Source organism: Gigantopelta aegis, chromosome 1, assembly GCF_016097555.1.
Source record: "Gigantopelta aegis isolate Gae_Host chromosome 1, Gae_host_genome, whole genome shotgun sequence".
Classification (NCBI taxonomy): domain Eukaryota; kingdom Metazoa; phylum Mollusca; class Gastropoda; order Neomphalida; family Peltospiridae; genus Gigantopelta; species Gigantopelta aegis.
In genome coordinates, this window is record NC_054699.1 from 20,513,148 (window position 1) to 20,536,916 (window position 23,769).

Below are 23,769 nucleotides of genomic sequence, written 5' to 3' on the forward strand. Positions count from 1 at the left end.
TAGTCGCATATATTTTTACACAATACAAAATACACACACAGTGATTAAAATGTATAAACTGCACCAATATGTTAAGTTTTACTACAAAATGTGATATAAGTATTAAAATACCTCACCATAAACAAAATCATTTTTAATTTTATATGGCAAAATAAACCAGATAAAATCAAACGTGAAGTTTTACTGCAAGATTACCAGTTTGGGGATATTAAATTGTGAGACATTGTAAATTTTACAACAGCACTGAAATTGACTTGGATAAGAAGATTATTTCTATCACGATCCAATTGGACAACTCTCTTTCAGTCTGTAACAGGCTTAATAACTAAACAATTAATAATATATGGGGATAATTTTATTCAAATTAAGAAAAGGAACATACATAATTTGTTTTGGAAAGATGTATTAAATAGCTGGCTAATACTTCAACAAAAATGCGGATTTAATAATGATGATTTGTTAAGGTAGTACTGAACCAAATAACTTCCGGCTGGGTCAAAGTTCGAGGTGCACCCAACTTTTGATAGAGAAGTGAACACCACAAGTCCTGTGATTGGTTATAAATGTGAGTGTGTTGGTTGTAAAAAAAAATAGTTTCATCTGAGCTAAAAAAGTATGCAATTTTATTTCATCTAGTACCACTGTGTCAAGTAGCCTTGTGCTTGGAACATGTATGGGGTACCTGTAAAAAAAAGTACTCAAATTTTGTGCGGAACTAGGGTAGTCATAGACGCTACCCGTTATCTCAGAAATGAGCAGCTTGACACCCACTTTTTTGTGATTCATTTTAAGGGTGAGGGGTGGTAGTATTTATATCCGTGGCGTCTATGTCGATTGATACGTTGCAGGTAGGAGTTTTAGCCACATATGTTACTATTGTCGTCTATGGGATTTGATTTGGTAGTATACACCCTTAAGTTCTAATATTTGGTATGATAATAACATATTAATAGACTAAAAAACTATATTTTATAAACACTATATTGAAAAAGGTATATTATTTATACAAGAAAAATTCAGCGGAAGGGTGTGATTTTACCTCTTCATTATGGGCGAAATATTATAGTTTACCATTTTGCTCTTTAAAAGACCCAACGCTGTTGTGGTTTCAGTACCAGATTTTACATAGAATTATACCAACAAATACCTTTTTACATAAAATAAAACTGATTGATTCTAGTATGTGTAACTTTTGTTCACATGAACCAGAAACACTGCAGCATCTATTTTATGACTGTCCTAAAGTCGTTGAACTCTGGAGTATTATAGAAAAATGGTTATTACAAAAAGGTGATTATACCCAGTTGAATAGTAACACAGCTTTATTTGGAATTATAAATAGTAAAGATATATTTGTAAACTGGTTAATTGTTAACGTAAAATATTACATAAACAAATCAAAATTACAAAAGAGTACACTAAATGAAACTGGCATCAACAATTTTATTAAAGATAAGTTACAAATAGAAAAATACATATATTATAAAAACTGTTTACATACAGAATTCGACGACAATTGGGGACCATGGTTAAAAGTTCTAGAAGGCCACAACTGAGACACTTAATACTTTTGTTATGTGTATAATTTTAAGTATGACGCTAGTTTGGAAGTATATCTTCATTTTAAGTTTTCTCTTTTCAATCTTCTTTTTATTTCTACTTTTTTACTGCTTCTTTTTTATATATTAGTATATTGTTTGCTATGTTCTTTGTAAGGTAGTGAAATCAGGGCCCCAACCCTGACACTATCATAACATATTTCTGGGGCAATAAACTATTAAAATAATAATAATAATAAATCAATGTGCTCTATTGGTGTCGTTAAATAAAAGAAACTTTAACTTTTAAAACCCCACCCCAAAAAACCAAATCCAAATCCAAATATAATCCTTATACCAAACAAAAGTCAAAATTGCAACTTATGTTACACTGGCGTAGGAAGCTGGGGGTGGGGGGCAAGGGTGTGTGTGCACACACACACGTTGGCACCTTCCTATGCCCGTGTGTTAGATAGCTAAAGTACTGTCGGAAATAGGATAAAAATTATTTTCGTCGATTATTTCTTTCATATTAAACTGACAAGTAAATATTTTGTAAACACCCATTCAGTGATACTCTGCCTAATTTAGCATTTACTTGTTTGTGCTCTCATTGATGTACAGGGTAGTGTTTACTCTTGAAATTAAACTAAAGATGTCAGTAACAGGTGATTTGTGACCTTTATTGGAACAGACTATAACACATTTTGATATGTATCAATTTCATTTACCTTTAAAAAAATTTTTAATCTAAAACTGCAAGTTAACTGATTATTTTGAATTGCAGCATAAATTATTAATTATGACAAGCATATTTATCGAATATAAATTCAATATAAGTACATTAGAAATTTACACAATCTTGCAACAGTTTAAAGGTGCTATATCATAGTTATATGCGAGCTGTGATAAAGATTCTCCAATAAAATGTATTTTCTACCAGTAGATAAAATTATTTCCTATAATCATTTATGGGCATATTGTTAAAGGTATCATCTTTAAATGTTAAATCAAAATTTTATATATATAAAAACATTTTTTGCAATAGCTGTCATTGTGCAACATTGAGATAGCACCTATAATACCGGTATAATGGATCACTCAAAATGGTTCTTGACAGTTTAACTAAAACGTTAATTATAAATGACTACAAATATTATGTTTTGGAGAGGGATAGGGGTAAACCATCATCAGAAACAATCCCTCACATATTGTAACAGCAATGAAATTGACACCTGTTGACCAAAATTTGTTATAGTCTGTTCCAATAAAGTGCACAAATCACCTATTACTGACATTTTTCTTTTAATTTCAAGAGTAAACACCACCTTGAACATCAATGAGCGCCCAAACAAGTAAATGCTAAATTAGGTAGATTATCATTAAATACATATTTACAAAATATTTACTTGTCAGTTTAATATGTAAGAAATAATCGACGAAAATAATTTTTATTCTATTTCCGACAGTACTTATAGTTAGATACCTTATAGACTGGAATAAAATGTGACTGTCAAAATGTAACAGCACGCAATAAGAGCATGATGTAACAATAATATTACAATATCAGAATATTAGTCTAGAATTAACACAGCTGCTTACCAGTTCGTGGTTAGTGGTTCGGAAACAGGCCTACGGGACACGTAACAGTCATACTTCTAACTTATATAAAGCAATTAGTGCATGTAACATTCTACGTCCCGGAACTTGTTTTTCACGTCCCGATACTAACAAAAGTTAAAGGGGAGCGTACAGGGCTTCATATAAAATGGATTAATAGCCTTACAAAGTATAAGGGAAAATTATATATAAATTTCAAATTGTTTTTATTTATATTTAAAAACGAGCTCAACCGTGTACGAAAGTAAAAAACGGAACTCTTCTTTGTCTTTCCGGAAGGACACCAAACAGATCACAAGATGTTACTTGAGTCATTAGCCCTGGTGACCTATTAACCCGAGTACTCTGGCTGCAGGGTGTATATTACCAGATCAAATCCCATAGACGACAATAGTGACATATGTGGCTAAAACTCCTACCTGCATAACGCCACGGATATAAATACTACCACCCCTCACCCTTAAAGTGAAATCAGAAAAGTTCCATAGGCGTCGGAAGATGGCAGCAACTGGGGGGACCACTTATTAAATGCGAGTTCATATTTGAAATTAAAAGAAAATCCAATAACATGTTATACGGCAATTTAGAGTGTGCTCAGGAGTGTGTATATGTGCGTGTTGTTGTTTTTGGGAGTAGAGTGGTGGTGTTGTGTTTGCTACTCTTCTGTTTGGGACATTTGTAGGGATAACACCAATTACGGGGTAAAGTTAGTTGTGAGTTAATATGCACAAGATAAACACCAAGTCACCGACATACTTTAAAATTACGTACCAATTACTTGTTTGGTCGTTGCATCTCAATGATTAGGCCAAGCCTCAAAGTGAAGTAATTCAAGTTCATATTGTGCAATTTAAAGCAACAGTTCCAAAATATTGTCTCAAGTACGATGTCTGTATGTCAAAAGCAGTAGTATATTCAAAGTCGTACCTGTGCACAAGGAGAGTCCAAAGGATGTTTTGACAATCTCATGACTGCTCTAAAGAATCATTCAGCTTATACTGCCCAGTACTTATCCCTGTGGGACGTTAGAAGTCGTACAAGATTAGGTCTCGCTACACAAATACCATCTGACACTGCCTTTCCACGTTAAATTATCCATCTTCAGGTCAAGATTGCTAATAGAACACGTTCTCGTTGGGTAGATTTCCATCTAGATGTCCACATCTGGCTATCCATGCCAGTGGTGCAAGAACCTGGTCCGCTGTACACCCAAAATTTAAATTCACAGTGCTACAAAATACCATGACCAAAATCCAGCTAAAAGACCTTCCATTTAAAAATACAAATCATTTAAATTCTATCCCAATTACTAGAAGTGAATATGTGAACGACAAAACCTGTCAGGAACTATTGTGGACCATGATTAATGAACTCTCACCTAGAAGTAAATTCGGTTGTGAGACTTTAGATTGTTTTGTCTATGTGTCAAATGATGGTTTACTTTAAAACTGTTCAAAGTAATTGATGCGACGTTCATTTGCACCAGTGAATGATTTCGCAATCTCTCGCAAGTCGAGGTCATCTGCAATATTGTGATGAACATTCATTATAACAACGTTGTTCAAGCGTTGTTCTGTCATTGAGTTCCTCAGGTATGTTTTAAGACGCCTGAGAGCAGAAAATTATCGTTCTGCTGTGGCACTGGTGACTGGGATGGTAAGGTAAAGAAGAAGTTTTTCAGCTCCCTGAACATAAAACGTCCAGTCTTTACGTCTCGTAGCATGGAGACCAGCGTCCACACAGATGTCACCTTCTTCAGAGCTCCATAAAGGTCAGGTCGAGTTTCTCGTGCTGTGTTGATGAAGTCAGGGAAGCATTTCAGTTCAAACGCAAGCTTTTTCAAGTCAATATCATTTTTGTACATTTCGAGAATCGTTGAGATTTCAGTATCGATTGTGAGGTCACGTTGGTTTGCAGCAAACATCAACAACTGCTCCATTGCTACAGGGACATCAGTGGAATTTTGGTTGAATCTCTGATTAATTTTCTCGATTATGAGATCAACTACTTCAAAGTATACTGATCAGTAAATCTGTGAGGCCGAGGTTTACTATCACGCGATTAAGTCAGTTACTGTTTAAAAGTGGTTGGGGGGGGGGGGGGGGGGGGGGGGGGTCCTATTATAATTAAGTCCCGTCGTACTAAAACAATGTCCTAATAATATGATGAATTATAAGCTACACTCTTCTGAATTTTTCAGTGTAGAAATAAAAATAGTCATTCAAATGCTTACTTCTATCGCTTTTAAACTGGGGGGGGGGGGCAAAGCATCCCCCCCCCCCCGTTTCCGACGCCTATGAAAACAAATGAAGGTCAAACTGCTTATTTCTGAGATAACGGGTAGCGTTTATGACTACCCTAGTTCCGAAAACAATTCGAGTACCTTTTTTCACAGGTACCCCATACATGTTTCAAGCACAAGGCTACTTGACACGGTGCTACTAGATGAAATAAAATTGCATACATTTTTTGCCTAGATGAAGCTAGTTTTTTTTACAACCAACACACTCACATTTATTACCAATCACAGGACTTGTGGTGTTCCTTCTCTATCAAAAGTTATTTGGTTTAGTACTACCTGTAACTTGAAATGTTTTATTTAACGACGCACTCAACACGAAAAATATATCGGCTATTGGGTGTTAAATAGACAATAACTTACGAGCAAACCTCGGCCCTCACAAAAAACATTTTGTCCCTCGGGTTGGAATTGCCTTATCTATACCTCACAACGGTGACCGATTCCATTAATATTCACCCGCATCTCACTGCCCATATGGGTAATAAACTATGGTAAACCTACAAAAGAATGCATTTTAATACGTTACCTAAGGCTGAAAACGTCAGAATTACCAAATGTTTGACATCCAATAGCCAATGATTATCAATGTGCTCCAGTGGTGTCGTTAAAACAAAAACAAACAAAAAATTAAAAAATGTTTAGACTATTTCAAAAATTTCCCGGGACCAAGCGCCCAAATTATTCCGCGAGCATGGTTCATTGACCTTCGGCAACCTAAAACTCGACATTTTGGAGAATAGATTAACATAATGGGATTTAGGCCTAAATTATACAAGGTAGGCTACTTGAAGACGTCCATAACCACAGTTGGTTGTAGGTCAATCTGATTAAAATTAGCTCTACTGGGTCTACCCTGGTAGATCTAACAGAATTGCGTGGACTCCCATGTCCAGGTGACATTTCATCTATAAATAACAATCAGACGCGGATCCAGGGGGGGTCGAGGGGGTCTGGACCCCCCCCCCCTGCTCGTGACCAGAGAGTTGATCTTGACAACGGGAATATACTTCAAATCCATCTAAAGCTATCTTCAAATATGAAAATTTTCTATCGAGGTGGGGGGGGGGCCCTTCAAAGGCTCAAGACTGGACCCCCCCCCCTGCTAAAATTCCTGGATCCGCCCCTGACAATTCAAATATCGACCAATTACACTTCGCCGTTTATAGCGTTATTCGGGACCATACAAATTCTAAACATATCGGGCGAGACTATTTTTGCAATAGGCGAACTTGTTGGTCTATTTCAACATTAAAAAGCAGGGGCAAAAGTGCAGTAATAAACTCTGGATTGTATACTAGTATAAACAGATTTTATGGCTATACCATCACAGTTGGGGGGTTTTCGTCTTGAAACGAATTTTATATAAAATTTTATATTGAAATTAGTTTCCGGCATATTTTGTAATTCACCCGAATCATTTCGTATACCCTCGGCATAATCCCGAATGTTTTCAAATTCTTTTCAAATCACTGGCATGATTTTGCAAGTAAGGTTTTGATTAGTCGAATAAAAGGTCAACTGGACATGAGCTCCAACGGGCTGCTGTTAGATCCACATGTAATAGTGGAGCTAATTTTAATTAGATTGGTTGTAGGTCTACTTTACTAAATATATACTCTTCAAAAAATACTAATGTTAATATCAACTATTAGACTGAACATACGTTTTGACCACATACATCCTAGTAAAGAACGTTCAGGTCTGTTTATCAACACACCGAAACACATTCCATAGTTTGCACATGTATCACGCAGTTGCCCCGTATACGTGTGTGGGGTGTCATTCTCGATTTTGACAATTTCCAGAAAGGTCCATTAATCACTGTGGAACATTATTTCTGTCAATATTTTTTTCATTCTGTTGATCATACAGTCATTTTTATTGTTTGAATTTGCGATTTACTGATAAAAAAAACCCCGGCCACTTTCAAATTTCATTTCTGACTCCAATCGTCCTTCAAGATCTTTGGTGGTCATAAAACCTACTGTAATAGGCCTACTGATCTACCGGTTTGTAATTCACTATTATCATATAACCATTCCCCACAGCTAATATACCTTACAATGTTGGCAATTGTAAATTCTTATTAGAGTGAATTCCATTTTTTTTTTTATATGTCCATTATATGGGGATTTAAGAATAAAATATCTGTCTCCAAAATACAGGTGTCATCCCAATAGATTAAAAATGATAATTTTATTAAATACAGAATGTCATACACAGAAGTGGAATTTAAGTAAATTTATTTGTGAAGCATTTAGAATTCGGGAAGTATTCTGTAATAGTTAATTCAAGTCATTTGGTTAGATATTATGATTGGTCTTCATATTTCATATGTATGGGTTGATGTCTGCGCTACTCTTCTTGTAACAGGGTGGTCAACCCTAACAATGAAATAAATAAAGAAATTATTAAATTAGAGTTCCCCTACTGTTTTTTTAAGAGTATAAATATAATTCCATAGGCGACGTGATGCTAGAGCTTTAGGGCCTACTAATGAAAACATATAGCTAATTTCATGTCAGAATTATTAAAATGTTTCACATCCAACAGCCGATCATTAATAGCCTACATTATAGTCTGCTCTAGTGTTGTCGTTAAATAAAACAAACTTCAACTTTTTCTAGTTGAGCAAAATAAGATTTTAAAGACTTCGCGGTTTATCGTTACATGTTTACAATGTAGATTCATTATGTCTTCTTTGATTTGAACTTTGGTGGTGCACTTTCTCAAAAGTAAGTTAACGCTTAGGCCTCGGTGGTTAAGCCATCGGACATAAGACTGTTGGTACTGGGTTCGTAGCCCGGACCGTCTTCCACCCAAAACGAGTTTTAACGATTCAATGGGTAGGTGTAAGACTACTACATCGACTTCTCTCTCACTAACAACTAGCCCACTGTCCTGGACAGACAGCCCAGATAGCCGAGGTGCGTGCCCAGGACAGTGTGATTGAACCTTAATTTGATATAAACACGAAAATAAGTTGAAATGAAAGTGAGTTGACGCTTATTCAGTTATATATTTATTAAGTAGATTTTAGTAGATGGGGTAATAAAATCCGTTAAAAACAATAACTGGGGGGTCTTTGCCAGGCTTTGGCTATGTGTGTACGTCTACCCCCCCCCCCCCCCCATCCTGCTGATCACGTGATAAATATTATGCAGACGTGAGGTTTCGCGCCACATTGAAAAACCAGCTAAGTATGTCAACAGAAACATATAATGTGTTATGCTTTAAAAGTTGTGCATTATGTTTTGATTACGTTTGTTGTATTTTATCACAAAACATTCTTTATTACAGGATTTGTAGTTCATTACAAGTTAATTTTGTCCATGTTATCGCACCGACAAACAAAGATGGTCGCCATTTTATTTATGTTTGCAACGAAGTGGATTTAAAAAGGTTTAATGCTCGTTTTATAAGCTTTGAATACATAGGACGTTCAGGTAATACATATAACAGGACAGGACAGACATCTAAAATCGTAACGGTGTTCATTAAAATAACAACGTCGGATGTGTATTTAATTTCGCGTTTTTTTTTATTATGAAGGATGAACCTGTTTTCGAGTTAACCTGTTATCGTATAAATATACAATTTTACTAGCTTTTACTAATATTTAGAAACTATTCTTAATACAAACTAGTCCATACGGACAGTCTGATGACAGCATTTTTTTTTGTATTTCTTAGGCATTTTGTATAAACTACTAAAATGCCTGTTGGACGCCCAAGTCGGAAGGCAAAAGAGAGTGGTAAAGAGTTGCAGGCAAGAATCCAGGCAGAGCAGGATGAAGGTCTTGACACATCAAATGAAAATATAGAACAGCAGGCTGATGTATCGTTGTAAGTTTTCATATTTAAAACTACATTCCCTGGAATATTTTTATTATTTAATTTTAAGCATATAGAACAGAAAATCAATTTACGTTTGGTGCATATATGACGCCACACTCCGCATTGGTTTCACTACGCTGGCTTATCCAGGTAAAAAACAAAGCCAGTATTTTGAAAGTGGGACACTTTTGACGGGCTCGTACCGATCTCGGTTTTCATTGCCTTATCACAAGTATAGAATTCCCCAACAAGAGATCACGTGAGATTTCGCAATTTTTAAACAAATTTAACTGTCTTGATTGAGGGGTCGTCTCATATCTCCAAAACATATTTATATCCATAGAGGTATGGTACAATGCCTTTCCAGGGGTCTGTGAGTGGGGGATTTGCCTTGAAATGTTGACAGTGGCCAGCTACAGTTACATGTAAGGGGGTGTTACTAATTACATAACACTCTAGGGGTAGAGGAAGAGGGTACTGTGTTTGATTTACGTAATATTTTCAAGACTATATATGTTATTTTTATTCATTACTTAGACCTAAAAAGGTGTTTTGGGGAAATGCACGGTCAGTCGAGGATCGATCCCCATCGGTAGGTATACAAAAAGACCATAGTATGTGATATCCTGTCTGTGGGATGGTACATATAAAAAAAATGTAGCGAGTTTCCAAGGCGTGTGTGCAGGGATTTCAGCGGGGTTGGGGTTATAGACTGTTGAGCGAAGTTTATATGGGGCCATGCTCCCCCCCCCCAAAATACATTTCAATGTAAAAATTTAAAGGGACATTCCTGAGTTTGCTGCATTGTAAGATGTTTTTGACTAATAAACTATTTCTATGATTGAACTTGCATATTAAATATATTTTCTTGTTTTGAGTATCGGTGTCTGTATACTGTAGAATACTTTATTTTCGTGTTTTTTACGTGTGAATGAAATTCGTGAAAATATATTCCACGCGAAAATAAAGGCCGACAAAAAATAAAAAAAATATGTAGTCTCGTTCAGCTATACCACATTAGTTTCCGATGTATGAGGCTAGTAGTAACAAAGCGGTGCTCCCTCCTGTCACGGAACAAACCACAAAACACAAACGCTGTTTACAATTTTAAATCAAGAACACGATAAGTACATACATGATAATAAAACAATACGAACACTAAAAAGCTTTATGCTGTTTTCCTTCGCATGTACTAGCGATCAGTTCATCGGACAGAGTCTACACGTGTTCAACGACGGAAGTAAACATGCATTATCACAGTATATTAAAAATGTGGAAGTGAAAAAATCCGGACTGGGCTATGTTCAGATATTTCACAATTTTATTTTTATTTTTCGCAAAGGCTTGCAAGTCTGAAACCAAACTTAATCAAACTTAAGTTACTGAGTACTAGTAGCTTGTGCCTTCAAATTTCGTTTCATTTGTTTTCGGTTTTTGTTTTTATAACAGTTATTAGGATTAAGAAAAACTGCACGCAGTAAGCACCTTCTGTAAGCTTATTAACTTGTAAACAATAAAGTCTTGATTGGTTAAAGCAGGAAAACTATTGTTTTATGGTTTCACAGTTTAATTACAGCAGATCTCAACTGTGTATAGCACTCGTGTGTACATGTAGGATTAGTTCTACAGATTAGCGTAACAACCAGCAAAACTAAGTTCCGTTTTTAAAACAAAATTATTGACATCTGTACTTCATTTTTTTTTTATTGATGGGGGTTGGGGGATTCGCGAAAATAAATGTTCGCCAATTGACCTATTTTCATTAAATCTCAAAAATAAAGTATTCTACAGTATTCAATGTGTTTCTGGTCATTATAATATTTGTAAGAAGCCCAAACTGGATTTTGTCTTAATTAATTTTGTACGTACGAAAAAAACAATATTTCAGGAAATAAGATGAAATTTAATCTAGTACAAATATTAAAACGATCAGAAAACTGATAATTAATAATAATTTTATTTTAAATTATTTTTGGCTCCTTAAAACAACTTACCAAATATGAAATGAAGTTCCCTGATGATGTAATTTTTTTGTTAATTGAAAAATTAACAAACTCATGTAGCTATGTCTGGACTAATGGGATGACGTTATATTGTAATGAATGTAACTGAAATTTAATTATTATTAAATTAATAAACTCCAGCAGGATGCATGGTCTTTGAAGAGGGTGGGTAAGGAAATAACCATGGCTTGCAGATCATTCAATGTATTCCTGTATAATAAAAACAATTACTGTAATCATCTGTTGCCTTGTTTCTGTGAGGGGCCTTTTTCTGTGGATATGTCAGTTATGCATAACAGTATTTACAAGTATACTTTGACAATTTCTGACTTGACTTTTGCTTGGAGAAAGTAAACACACGTCTGTTACATTCAGAGAAATGTTCATAAAAATGTTTAAAACAACCATCAAACTCAAGATTGAACTAATAAACATTAGATATTTCTTAATATGTTGTGTTTTATGATTTTCAAAGATGCTTATTTGAAACAAAAATCTAAATTGGATCTCATATTGCTAAAATATCTGTTACAAATTAAACAAATGCACCTGATATCTTTTTAACCAATTTTATCATTATGACCATTCATAAAAATTTATCAACTTACGTAAGTTAATTGTGGGACTTCAGAATTGTTCTATTTTTGTTTCAAAAATGATTTTTGTCAACTCTTGTTGTTCTGAATTTTTTAATTGGCAACAATACTATTGTTATCAGAAAGTTGATTAGCAACTAGTAGTTATCATTACAGAATTGTGTAACAATCTCTAAACTTTGCATAGCGAATTACGATGTGATACTGAACAAAATGTTCACAATCACTGTATGCCAATAAACATTTTACTAAAACAGATAACATATTTCAAATGGAGTTTGTTGGCATTGTAAAATGTTTCTGACTAATAAAATTCTGTAACTAAAATTACATACTAAATACAGATTCTTGTTTAGAAATCACAGTGTTTGACAAATGTTTGAGAAAGTTACTAGCCCTCACAGAAAGTTTGGCTAGTGCCGTATGTATTATAGTAATATGGGTGAATATTTCCACTAGTCCATACCAACAACTCGCAAACCTGCACTGAAGCACTTGCCAGAAATAGTAACAAAAAAGGTAGCTTTTTGCATAACAAATTGTGTGTTTATAAATATTGTTATCTCGCCTTCATATAAAATTCTTTAATCTCATTGGTTGTTTGCCGTTGGACAAATCCCTTATCCCCCTGTGGGCGGAGCCAAATTCTCTTATACCCCGTCTGTAATTTCCAACAGTTTCCAGCCGCCCCAGTTAATGCTAAAGCAATAATTAGATTATAAATAACATTGATAATCAATCAAGTATACATATTTAATTTTATTTTTACTATAAAATACACTATTTCAATACTTTTAAAAGCTGCAATGTTGAACTCGGCTACCTAATTACAGTCGTGGTGTTATTGTATTAATGCGCGATTAGCAACAGTTTTTTTTTTTTTTTTTTTTTTTAATATATATTTTTTTTACTACATACATTTCTGATATAAAAAAAAGTGGGTTTTTTGTTTGTTTTTTTATTAATATCTGTTTCAGACAATTTCGTATTAAAACATTTGAATTTAAAAACTCGTTTATTCGTGGTACGGCTCCGTTAATAAATTGTTAACAATTATTGTCTGGCGTTATTTTGATTATTTGGCTATATGGTTTAACATGTCGGCAAGATAAATTCGTTGTAGAAGCATCTCTCGGGGTATATGGCTTTTTATGTACCCTCTGTGTGTTCTTTTATCCCCTCGCCTTCGGCTCGGGGTAAAAGAACACACAGAGGGTACATAAAAAGCCATATACCCCTCGTGATGCTTCTACAACTTATAATATACTTCAGAACTGAATGCTTATTATGATGACCTAAACTGGTTTCGCTACTTGTTGCTTTTGTTTAAGTATTAAATCAAACGGGTAATAAGAATCTGTAATGTTTTTTTTTACCCTTTCTCAACACCCATACTGTGCATTTATCAAAATGAAAATAAAAATTACCGGCCTCGGTGGCGTCGTGGCAGGCCATCGGTCTACAGGCTGGTAGGTACTGGGTTCGGATCCCAGTCGAGGCATGGGATTTTTAATCCAGATACCGACTCCAAACCCTGAGTGAGTGCTCCGCAAGGCTCAATGGGTAAGTGTACACCACTTGCATCGACCAGTGATCCATAACTGGTTCAACAAAGGCCATGGTTTGTGCTATCCTGCCTGTGGGAAGCGCAAATAAAAGATCCCTTGCTGCTAATCGGAAGAGTAGCCCATATAGTGGCGACAGCGGATTTCCTCTCAAAATCTGTGTGGTCCTTAACCATATGTCTGACGCCATATAACCGTAAATAAAAATGTGTTGAGTGCGTCGTTAAATAAAACATTTCTTTCTTTCTTTCTATATTCAGTGAACAGGATGTTCCACCTTCAGAAAGCAGTGATTTTGAGGAAGTCCCTAAAAAGAAAAAAAGAGGAGGACCTAAGAAAGATGGGGGACCAGTAAGTATATATCTTTTGAGTAAAGTTGTGTTTTATTAGGATCAATCCCTGTCAGTGGGCCCATTGGGCTATTTCTCGTTCCAGCCAGTGCTCCACAGCTGGTGTAACAAAGGCTGTGGTATGTACTATCCTGTTTCTGGGATAATGCATATAAAAGATACCTTGTTGCTAATCGAAAAGAGTAGCTAATGAAGTGGCGACTGTGGGTTTCCTTTCTCAATATCTGTGTGGTTCTTTGCCATACGACCGTAAATAAAATGTGTTGAGTGTGTCATTAAATAAAATATTTCCTTCCTTGTGTTTTATTAGTCCCCTACCAGTTGATCCGGAGGGTAATGTAGACTTTCGTCTGTCGGAGTGGGATTTAGCTCAGTCGGTTGAGTGCTCACTTGAGATGCTTAAGTTGCAGGATCGAACCACCTCGGTGTATCCATTTGGCTGATTGGTGTTTTTTTTTTGTTCGACCAGTGCACCACAACTGGTCAAATGGCGTGGTATGTGCTTCTCTGTCTGTGGGAAAGTGCATATAAAAGACCTTGCTGCATTAGGAAAAATGTAGCAGGTTTCGTCTGATGACTAAATGACAGAAGTACCATATACTTGACATCCAGTAGCTGAAGATTCATTAATCAACGTGCTCTAGTGGTGGCGTTAATTTTAACTTTTCTATCTCTGTCCCACATTTAGTTTTCCGCATATTATTTTTTTCTCATTGCTGTGAGAAGTTGAGTTGAAATTTTTATATAGCTTTATCATGTAACTGTTACGGATCAAGTTTGACTTTCATGGCAATTTCGACCGGCCTGGGTGGCTTCATGATTAGGTTATCGGTCTACAGGCTGGTATGTACTAGGTTTCATTTAGAAAACAATGTCAGAATGACCATATTTTTGACGTCCAATAGCCGATGATAAGATAAAAAAATCAATGTGCTCAAGTGGCGTTGTTAAATAAATCAAACTTTACTTTCATGGCAATTTACCCATTTTTCATAGTTATGTCCCTTGAACTTAGGAGATACGGGATATTTGTTTTTCGGAATTGTTTTTTGCAATGCCTCAAGATATTGAGCTGTAATGTTGTGTATGGCTTTATCATGTTCTGTAACAGATCATGTTTAACTTTTATGGCGATTTACCAATTTTACCCTTGGGGCCTTCTAGAATATGGTGGCCTGATGCCCGAGGCCAGTGATTTTTACACTCGGGCCACAAAAAAATGTGTTTACCTGTTCCCCATGGCAAGTAATAAAAAAATACAGAATTTTTTTTTTTAACAAAACAACAACAAAAACCCCCCCTAAAAAACATCCAGAGAAAACAAAAACAAAATCCAAATGAATTGCTACTTTCGATTTGTCACCATATTTGTTCCAGTTAGTCGGGTTAATATAAATTCAGCCATGTCAACAATGTAAAACAGCATATTAATTAATGTCAACTGTAATCGACCATCAAGTCTCTCTTTAAATTTTACCACTATTCGCCAAAACAACGGAGAGAACTGACACAGATTGCCCACATATTAGAAGAAGATTTAGCACACTTTAGCGGTGTGAAGCAGATATGTCAAAATGTTAATTATATTCCTATTTCGATCGCTAAATTTGTACGTAACCGCTTTATGCTGGTCCATGTATTGGATTTACAAAACACGATTTTCCGCCATTTCCTTTGTGTAAAGTGTAACACTGTTATCGTGGGAGGTGTTCGTAATCAACATCGAAACTGCAAAACGATGTACACCTATGAAATAATCTTGCTGCTAATACGTTTTTGTTCAGCATTTAAACTGGATTTGTTCATTTCCATGAGCATTTGATATCGTAGAATGTACAACACAACAAATTCGCTAGTGAACCATATTAGAATGTGTATGCCACTTGACTCGGTAAACTTGAATGGATGACTTCGCATTACAGTGTTGAACGATAGAATAAAAACTTATTCAAGTTGTCTTTATAATAAAGCTTACACTTTGTGGTACATGCATGAAACCGTGTTTGTGTGTTTCGGTGCAAGTGGACAAATTTATGCAGGGACATGGGTTGGGCAAGACGTGCAATGATTTCAAGGGGAGTAAAGTTGCGCTGTACTACAAATAGCGTTACCCCACCCCTTCATTATATATCACATATGTAGATCTTTATTCATACATTAATACAGTCTTTTTTGAGTTTCAGTTAATTAGGAATAAATTTATATTATGAAGTAAATATTAACTTAATAATATTTTTTATTATAAGGTTGTTATTACTACATGGTTTTATTTCTAAAATTTGACTTGACAACCATGTCTTGGACATTGGGAATTTTAGGATCATTTTACCAAAGATTGGAAATTTTCAGTTTCATTTCAAAAACATCTTATTAATCTAAGTTAGAATTTAAAAAGTAATGCTATACATGTACTTGTGTTTTTTCAAATAAATGTATCTACTGTGCATTACAAAACTTTATTGGGGAGGGAAAGTTTGTCAAGTGAATGAGATTTACTTTAAATTCATACTGGGAATTTTTTACTCCACAATTGTGAATAAAAAACGACATGGCCTCTCGAGAATGGTGCCCATTATCGGAGTCTAGAAACATAGGTGATAAAACCCTGTACTAATGAACATTTTATATTTTGGGGCTAAAATAGTACAATGCTGTAAAGAAAGAAATGTTTTATTTAACGACGCACTCAACACATTGTATTTACGGTTATATGGCGTCAGACATATGGTTAAGAACCACACAGATTTTGAGAGGAAACCCGCTGTGGCCACTTCATAGGCTACTCTTTCCGATTAGCAGCAAGGGATCTTTTATTTGCACTTCCCACAGGCAGGATAGCACAAACCATGGCCTTTGTTGAACCAGTTATGGATCATTGGTCGGTGCAAGTGGTTTACACCTACCCATTGAGCCTTGCGGAGCACTCACTCAGGGTTTGGAGTCGGTATCTGAATTAAAAACCCCATGCCTCGACTGGGATCCGAACCCAGTACCTACCAGCCTGTAGACCGATGGCCTAACCACGACGCCACCGAGGCCGGTAAAACATTTTAGAAGACTGGCAAATTGATCATTAGTAGTGACTTATAATAATAAGCCATTGGAATGATAGATTCCTTAATCTCAGACAGTATGTGCTGTCAAATTTGTCATAAATATTCAGAAATAATCTTTGCTTCAGCAAATCTTAATCTTGCACTGCACTCATAGTAAAAGTTGTTTTATTATATTGTTAAGATAAGATGGTTATTTTAGATTATTAAAAATATTTACTCACATATATTCACTTAAATGTTTTATAAATATATAAAATAAAGTTGATATTTGAATCTGTAAGTATTATTTTCGTGGATTTTTCCAATTTTAATAATATTTTAGAACAATTAATGTTGATTAAAATTAGGCAAAAAATTAAAAAATTGCATTTATTTACGGGCATTTGTGGCTGGCTGTCCAGTATTTATGTCCATTATTCCCAGTAACAGTGGTTTTCTGACCAGATTTTTTTTTTTTTAAACAAACTACAATTCATATTATTTTCGTTGTTGGTAAAACGATCAAATTTGTTATCAAATTAGCTGTCACAATCAGCTATCGACCCCTAAAAGTGACTGCAACGTGCTGCCATTATTGTCAAGCAAAAATCGAAATTTAAGGACACAGGAAGTCAAGTTGTATTCTGTTTCCTGTTTATAAATCGATTCCGGTGAGTGTTGTGTGCAAAACGGCGAGAAATATGAATTGGGGAATGCACTGTATACAGTATGTAGACTGGTTTGACGTCGGGCGAGATAACTTACCTCACCTGCAGTAGTCAGAAGGGTAACAGATCTATATACATGTATGTAATAACTCAATTAAATATTGAAGTTCCTAACTTTTTTACAACACTCGTTTCTTTTCACATTTAGCTTGAATGTTATCTTTTACAATGCTTGTTTTTGTCATGCCCAGGCTGCTAAACGAGGAAAAACAACCCCTGCTGCTAGGAACAGAAAAGTAACTGCTCAGGATGATGAGGTTGGGGACGGAAGTCTTTTTGAAATTGTTCGTGGAGGCAGAGCATCATTACAGGTAACCCCTTGGTGGACCCATTCTTTGATTGGGTTTTCTCATGTGCCAGCCAGTGCCCTATGACTGGTCATAGGCAGGGGTGCAGAAAGAACTCGCTCGTTCGCTAAATGCGAGTAAAATGTTTGATGGACAAGTTTAAAAATGCAACTACCGTGGGTGATCTCTCTTTCCTGACTGACTAATAGACGACGGAAACAGATGTGAGCTGGTCAAAGGTCAATACTTGCTAGAAATGGCGTGTTTACCTTGAAAGTATGTTGTCGGCAGTTTTTTAATAGATTGTTCTGTTAAAAACTTGTGGGATGTCACTTTGATTTTGTAAACCTATATGAAAAATGTGAAAAAAAGTTTTATCAGAATATTTAATAAATATATTAATTTGTCAATTAAGGTATGGGGCTTGATTTTGTTTGCCATGGGATGTTGATCACTGATCAAGGTCATTTAATAATATATCATTTGAGGTGGAGACGGTGTATATTACAATATTGCTAAACATTAATATTGTTTTATAGGCTGGCGGACTAGTACATTTTAGTTGCTTCTGGTCTGGTGAGATAGTAAAATATTTTCTATTTCTGCACCCCTGAAAATGCATATAAAAGATATTTTGACGCTAATGGAAAAATTTAGCAGGTCCCCTCAGACTATATGTCAGAATTATTAAATGCTTGTCATCCACTAGCAAACTATTAATAAAACAGTGTGGTCAAATGGCATCAGAACATTACAGGTACTTTTTGATTAAAACTGTCTCTAGGGTAGAGCATTGTATTTGATGTAAAATATGATAGAAAATGGGGGAAATATTTGAAACAGATGCCTGTGCTTTTTTATATTACCAAGAACGTGTTATGTAACAGTCACTAACTCTATGCGTCATCAGAAAATTAGCTACAGATGAATTCTATTTTTAAAATACTGAACATTATTGAAGGATATTCTTATGAGTTGGTCTTATTTCATGATGTGTGGCAATTTACAACGGACAACAAGAAAAACCAGACATATTTTCTTTTAAAATACATTCAAAACATTTTAAACTATTAACCATACCGGAAGGAGTTGTTTGAAAAAATATTCAACCTGCAATAGTTCACAAGTGACTAATTTGTAATTTGTGTGATATGTATGTTACAGCATATTTTGATAGAATTTTTATGAAAACCAATGCAAATAGCAAAGGCTGTGATTTTTCATACAGTTTGTATCGGCCTTCAGAAATGCTGTTATAAAAGCTGAAGTAAAAGTGATAAATGTCAGTATTTTTATATATATATTTAAGATGTACAACTTCAGAGAAGAGTTATAATTAAGAGATATTTACAATACACAATGAGGCAAGTGTATTTTAGCAGAAGCAAGCTACTTTTTGCTGGAGCATATGTTTTGCTACGGCAGTTTTAGGTTTTGCTCTTAAAATCAAACATTTAATTTTTATAGGCTGTTGTGGATGACTGGATAGAGTCATACAAAAATGACCGTGATGCAGCTTTACTGGAGCTCATTCAGTTCTTCATCCAGTGCTCGGGGTGCAGAGGAAAGATAACTCCATACATGTACGCCAATATGGAGCACGCTGAAATCATCCGTAAAATGACTGAAGAGTTTGATGAAGTAAGTGGATGAGTTACTGCTAAAACAAAGTTACGGCAGTAATCAGATCTTTGCCATGGATGTTGGTGTAGGCTCAGTGGTTGAGCGTTTACTTGAAGTATAATGGGTCGAAGGATCAAGTCCAAGTGCTTTTCAGAAACCTTCTTTTTTTTACCTTCTTGTCCCAGCCTGTGTCCTATAGCTGCTACATCAAAATCATGGTAGTTTATGTAGTCTCAGAAGCTTTTATGTCTCACTCTTGACCAAGTGACAGAAGTATCCATATACATAATTAACATACTATAAACCAGGACTCTGTTCCACGAACCAATCTTAGCACCAAGAGCACCTTAATTGCACAACAACCATATGCATTTATGGTGATTTTAGTTGTAAAATATCTTCGTGGAACGGGGCCCTGATTAACATTGCAACTTCTTTTCTTTTCTTTTTTCCATGAGTATAATCCTTGGCACATGTTTGCAACATATCAATTTTGTAGACAACACTTGGTATCTGCAGTGCCTACCTGCAATTAAAATAATGCACAGATATAAATTTCTCGAGTTGATGTTGGGTGTGAACAATGTCAAAATTGTACACATGTTTATTTCACTCAATTTACAGTAGTTTAAGAATGTGCCTAAAACTGAGCAGGCCTCTGATAATTGTGAGAACTATCATTTCATTCGCACATTGCTAACAATGTAACATGAGTTAAAATTTACCAAACCCAGTTTCCATTCGCACATTAAATTTAGAAGTTGAAAGATAGGAGGAGCTGCCAGATCGGAAAGAAATGAGATGGAAGTCAAAGAGAGAGAGAGAGAGAGAGGGAGGGAGGGAGGGAGGGAGGGGTCAGAGGGATATTAAAAATTAAATGGAGCATCATTTACGTAGAAAATGACATGCTGCGCCAAAAAAAGAGAAAAAAAAGAGATGGGTTATATGAATTAGTTTTTGCATAACCTGTAGATGGATTATGCAAATTTGGAATTTACAAAGGCCTGCTGAGACAAAGAACCATAAGTTAAAACTATAAGCATCACCAATTCAGTTCATGGTAGGTGAGACATATAATTCTGAGAAATTTATGTTATACATCTGTTTGTCTTTGTGACAATTCATGTGTGTTTTTCTACAACAATTGCTATTTATCTGTTTTTAGGAAAGTGGAGACTACCCACTGATTCTTACTGGACCCCAGTGGAAGAAGTTCAAGAGTGCGTACTGTGAGTTCGTCCAGGTGTTGGTGCGGCAGTGTCAGTACAGCATCATCTACGACCAGTACATGATGGACAACGTCATCTCACTACTCACGGGACTCACCGACTCACAGGTCCGTGCCTTCAGACACACAAGTACTCTAGCAGGTGAGTAATTGCCAGAAAACTTGCAAGTCCGTGCTTTGGTGGGTGAATAATTCTCTACCAACTCACAGGTCAGAGTCTTCAGACCCAAGTACTCTTAGAGGTGAGTAATTGTTAGGAAACATGAAAGTTTGTACTCTCGTGGTAGAGTAATTCTCCACCGAAGTATAGGTCCAAACCTTCAGACACACAAGTATTCTAACAGGTGAGTAATTCTTCAGTGACTCACAGGTCAAAGCTTTCAGGCACACCAGCCCCAAGCAGTGTTTCTGACAGAAAGATATTTGAGGGTATAGCACTATGGAATTAAATATTTGCTGAATGCAACAGCGGTCGATGGGGTATTGGGGGCCACTCCCAGAAAGATTGTGGATTAGGGTTAGGGTTAAGAAAATCATACAGTAATGATAAGTCATTAATTTTGTTAAAAGGTTAAAATTTGGGTATGGCACCGTACCCGTTTTACCCTCTGGCAGAAACCCTACCAAGTTCAGTTAGCAAACATTTCGCTAATGTTTGCATTAACCAGTCTAGAGGACATTTTTTTTTTTGCTTGGTGTGACTGCACTCGGCCCAGTACTTCTGCACTGACTCGCAGTCTGCACCTTCTCGCAGGTAATTCTCAAATATCTCACAGGTATATGCTTATAGACATGCCAATACTCTTAACAGATGGGTATTAAGTTGATGATTGTTATTAATTTTAGCTATGAAATTGGTGACTTATTAATTTTAGCTATGAAGTTGACAACTGTTATTAATGTTAGCTATGAAGTTGACAACTGTTATTAATTTTAGCTATGAAGTTGATGACAGCATTGGTTGATGTTGCATTGAATCTCAGCATTAACCTCGACAACACACAGAGGCAGTATGAGGCAGAACGAGGCAAACAACAAGCCAAGCGCGCCAATGACAGACTTGACTTGCTCATGACAAAACGACAAGAGGTAACCTTTAAATAAAGTTGGCATTTTTCCTATCTTTGCCCCCAGTTTCAGATTTTTAATGCAAAAAATTAATTTTCACAGTAGATTGGATTTCATCTGATTTCACAGTAGATTGAAATGCAAAAAAATTATTCTTGAGTTATTGTTTAAAAGATCATTTCAGGTTTTATCTCATCTCTTGAAAACGACCTTTTAGCACAATTATTGATTTTTTTGGGTTTTTTATATATATATGTGTGTGTGTGTGTGTGTGTGTGTGTGTGTGTCCACAGTTTTTTTTTAATGCTACATTATGTTCATATATTTATTCAACTTGAGCATGTTTTGATTTAGTCCTATTGTCAATAAAATATTAAATAATTACATTTAATAGTCGGTGTTCTCGCTGGGTGAAAATTAAAGGACGGCGGCCACGTGGCACCACACCCTTCAAAAAAAAAAAGTGTGGGAGCTTGGTTACGATATTGTTGTGTTTTGGTAGACTTTGTTGAAAGACACTCCTTATTTTGCCTACAAAAAAAAGTGCAAAAAAAAGTTTGTACAAAATACAAGCAGGCTCGTCTTTTAATTGAACCGAAGATGTTATCGGTCTGATATCCACAAGCAGTTCCGATTTTGCTGAACCGATCAGAGTTTTAATATTATTACAGTGTCTGCGCTTAACTTTTTTTTTGGAGTTGCCATCCGGGCAAGTGGTGACAGCACTTTCACTTGCCCGGATCTATTTTCACTTGCCCGAATAATATTTTCTAAAAAAAACCCAATATTGCAACAGATTATAAGAGAAAACATTTATTTTGAGTATTTTCCTGCACTCAACCAACCCACTCTTTAAATAAATAACACCCCACCCCATCTCAATGAAATAATAATAATTAAAAAAAAAAATATATATATAATGTTCAGTTACTGTGGGTTTTCAGTCGCCCGTCGTCGTTTTCAGTCGCCAGGGGCGATCGAGCGACCATTAAGTTCGAACCCTGTTATTATTTTAATAAAGATTTCAAAATATACGCAAAACAATAAAGATGTTTGTAAAGTGATCCCCTAATGTCGCATACATTTTTTGTTATTTCCATCTTCATCGAATGAATCGATCGCTGTGATAAAATATTATCGCCAGCTGATCGTTGTGTGTTTTGTTGTGTGTGGAAAAAAGTGTGCATTTGGAAATAGCGGAGATAGGTGCTATAAAATAAAGAGGGGCGCAGAAAAATAAAGGAGGGCGGAGAACGTAAAAGCAGGGCGGCAAAATGCAATAGCGGGGCGGGTCGCCCCGCTTAAATGGACCAGCGAGAACACTGATAGTTTTACATTATGAAACTAGGTACAACAAAAAGTTTTATAGACAGGTTCAATTTTTTTTGTTGCTTTTGACAAAATGTTCTGCTTACCCACAGTAAATAGGGTTAGGTAAAATGTGTTGAGGTGTTGCTAAATGTATTCCTTTCTTTTCACTTCAGTTGGAGGAGAACCAAGCTGAAATCAGAAACATGCTGACGTACATCTTCAAGGGCGTGTTCGTTCACAGATACAGGTTTTTATATTTTGTTATTCACCGAATAGTGGAACCGGGGCATAGCATGATTCGAGGTCGGTCTGAGATCGATAAGCATCGGTGGGCCCATTGGTCTATTCTCTGTCCAGGCAGTGCACCACAACTGGTATATCAAAGGCTGTGGCATGTGCTATCCTGTCTGTGGGATGGTCATATAAAAAATCCCATGCTACTAATGAACAAAATGTAGCTGGTATTCTCTCTAAAACTATATCTCAAAATTACCAAATGTCTGACATCCAATAGCCATGATTAATAAATCTAGAGGTGTTGTTAAACAAAACAAACTTTTCATCGAATAGTGGACACAAATACACTTGTTCACTGCTTGACCGTAGCGGTAACCCAGGATATTTTGTATACCGATTTCTTACTGGGGTTACCAGATGTCTAAACCTCAGTCTACACAAT

At 35.7% G+C, this 23,769-nt stretch overlaps 1 protein-coding gene across 2 annotated transcripts in view; it reads left to right on the forward strand.

Annotated features, from left to right (window-relative positions):
- The first annotated feature begins 8,600 nt into the window (after window positions 1-8,600).
- LOC121371853 (cohesin subunit SA-1-like) overlaps window positions 8,601-23,769 on the forward strand; it is a 60,363-nt gene continuing 45,194 nt past the window's right edge. For both annotated transcript variants that reach the window (XM_041498064.1, XM_041498072.1), the window contains exons 1-8: window positions 8,601-8,660; window positions 9,153-9,305; window positions 13,721-13,811; window positions 17,765-17,884; window positions 19,328-19,501; window positions 20,649-20,853; window positions 21,649-21,800; window positions 23,264-23,337. In XM_041498064.1, the coding sequence (XP_041353998.1) occupies window positions 9,175-9,305; window positions 13,721-13,811; window positions 17,765-17,884; window positions 19,328-19,501; window positions 20,649-20,853; window positions 21,649-21,800; window positions 23,264-23,337 (947 nt within the window). In that variant the 5' untranslated portion in view covers window positions 8,601-8,660; window positions 9,153-9,174. The remainder of the gene's footprint in view (window positions 8,661-9,152; window positions 9,306-13,720; window positions 13,812-17,764; window positions 17,885-19,327; window positions 19,502-20,648; window positions 20,854-21,648; window positions 21,801-23,263; window positions 23,338-23,769) is intronic.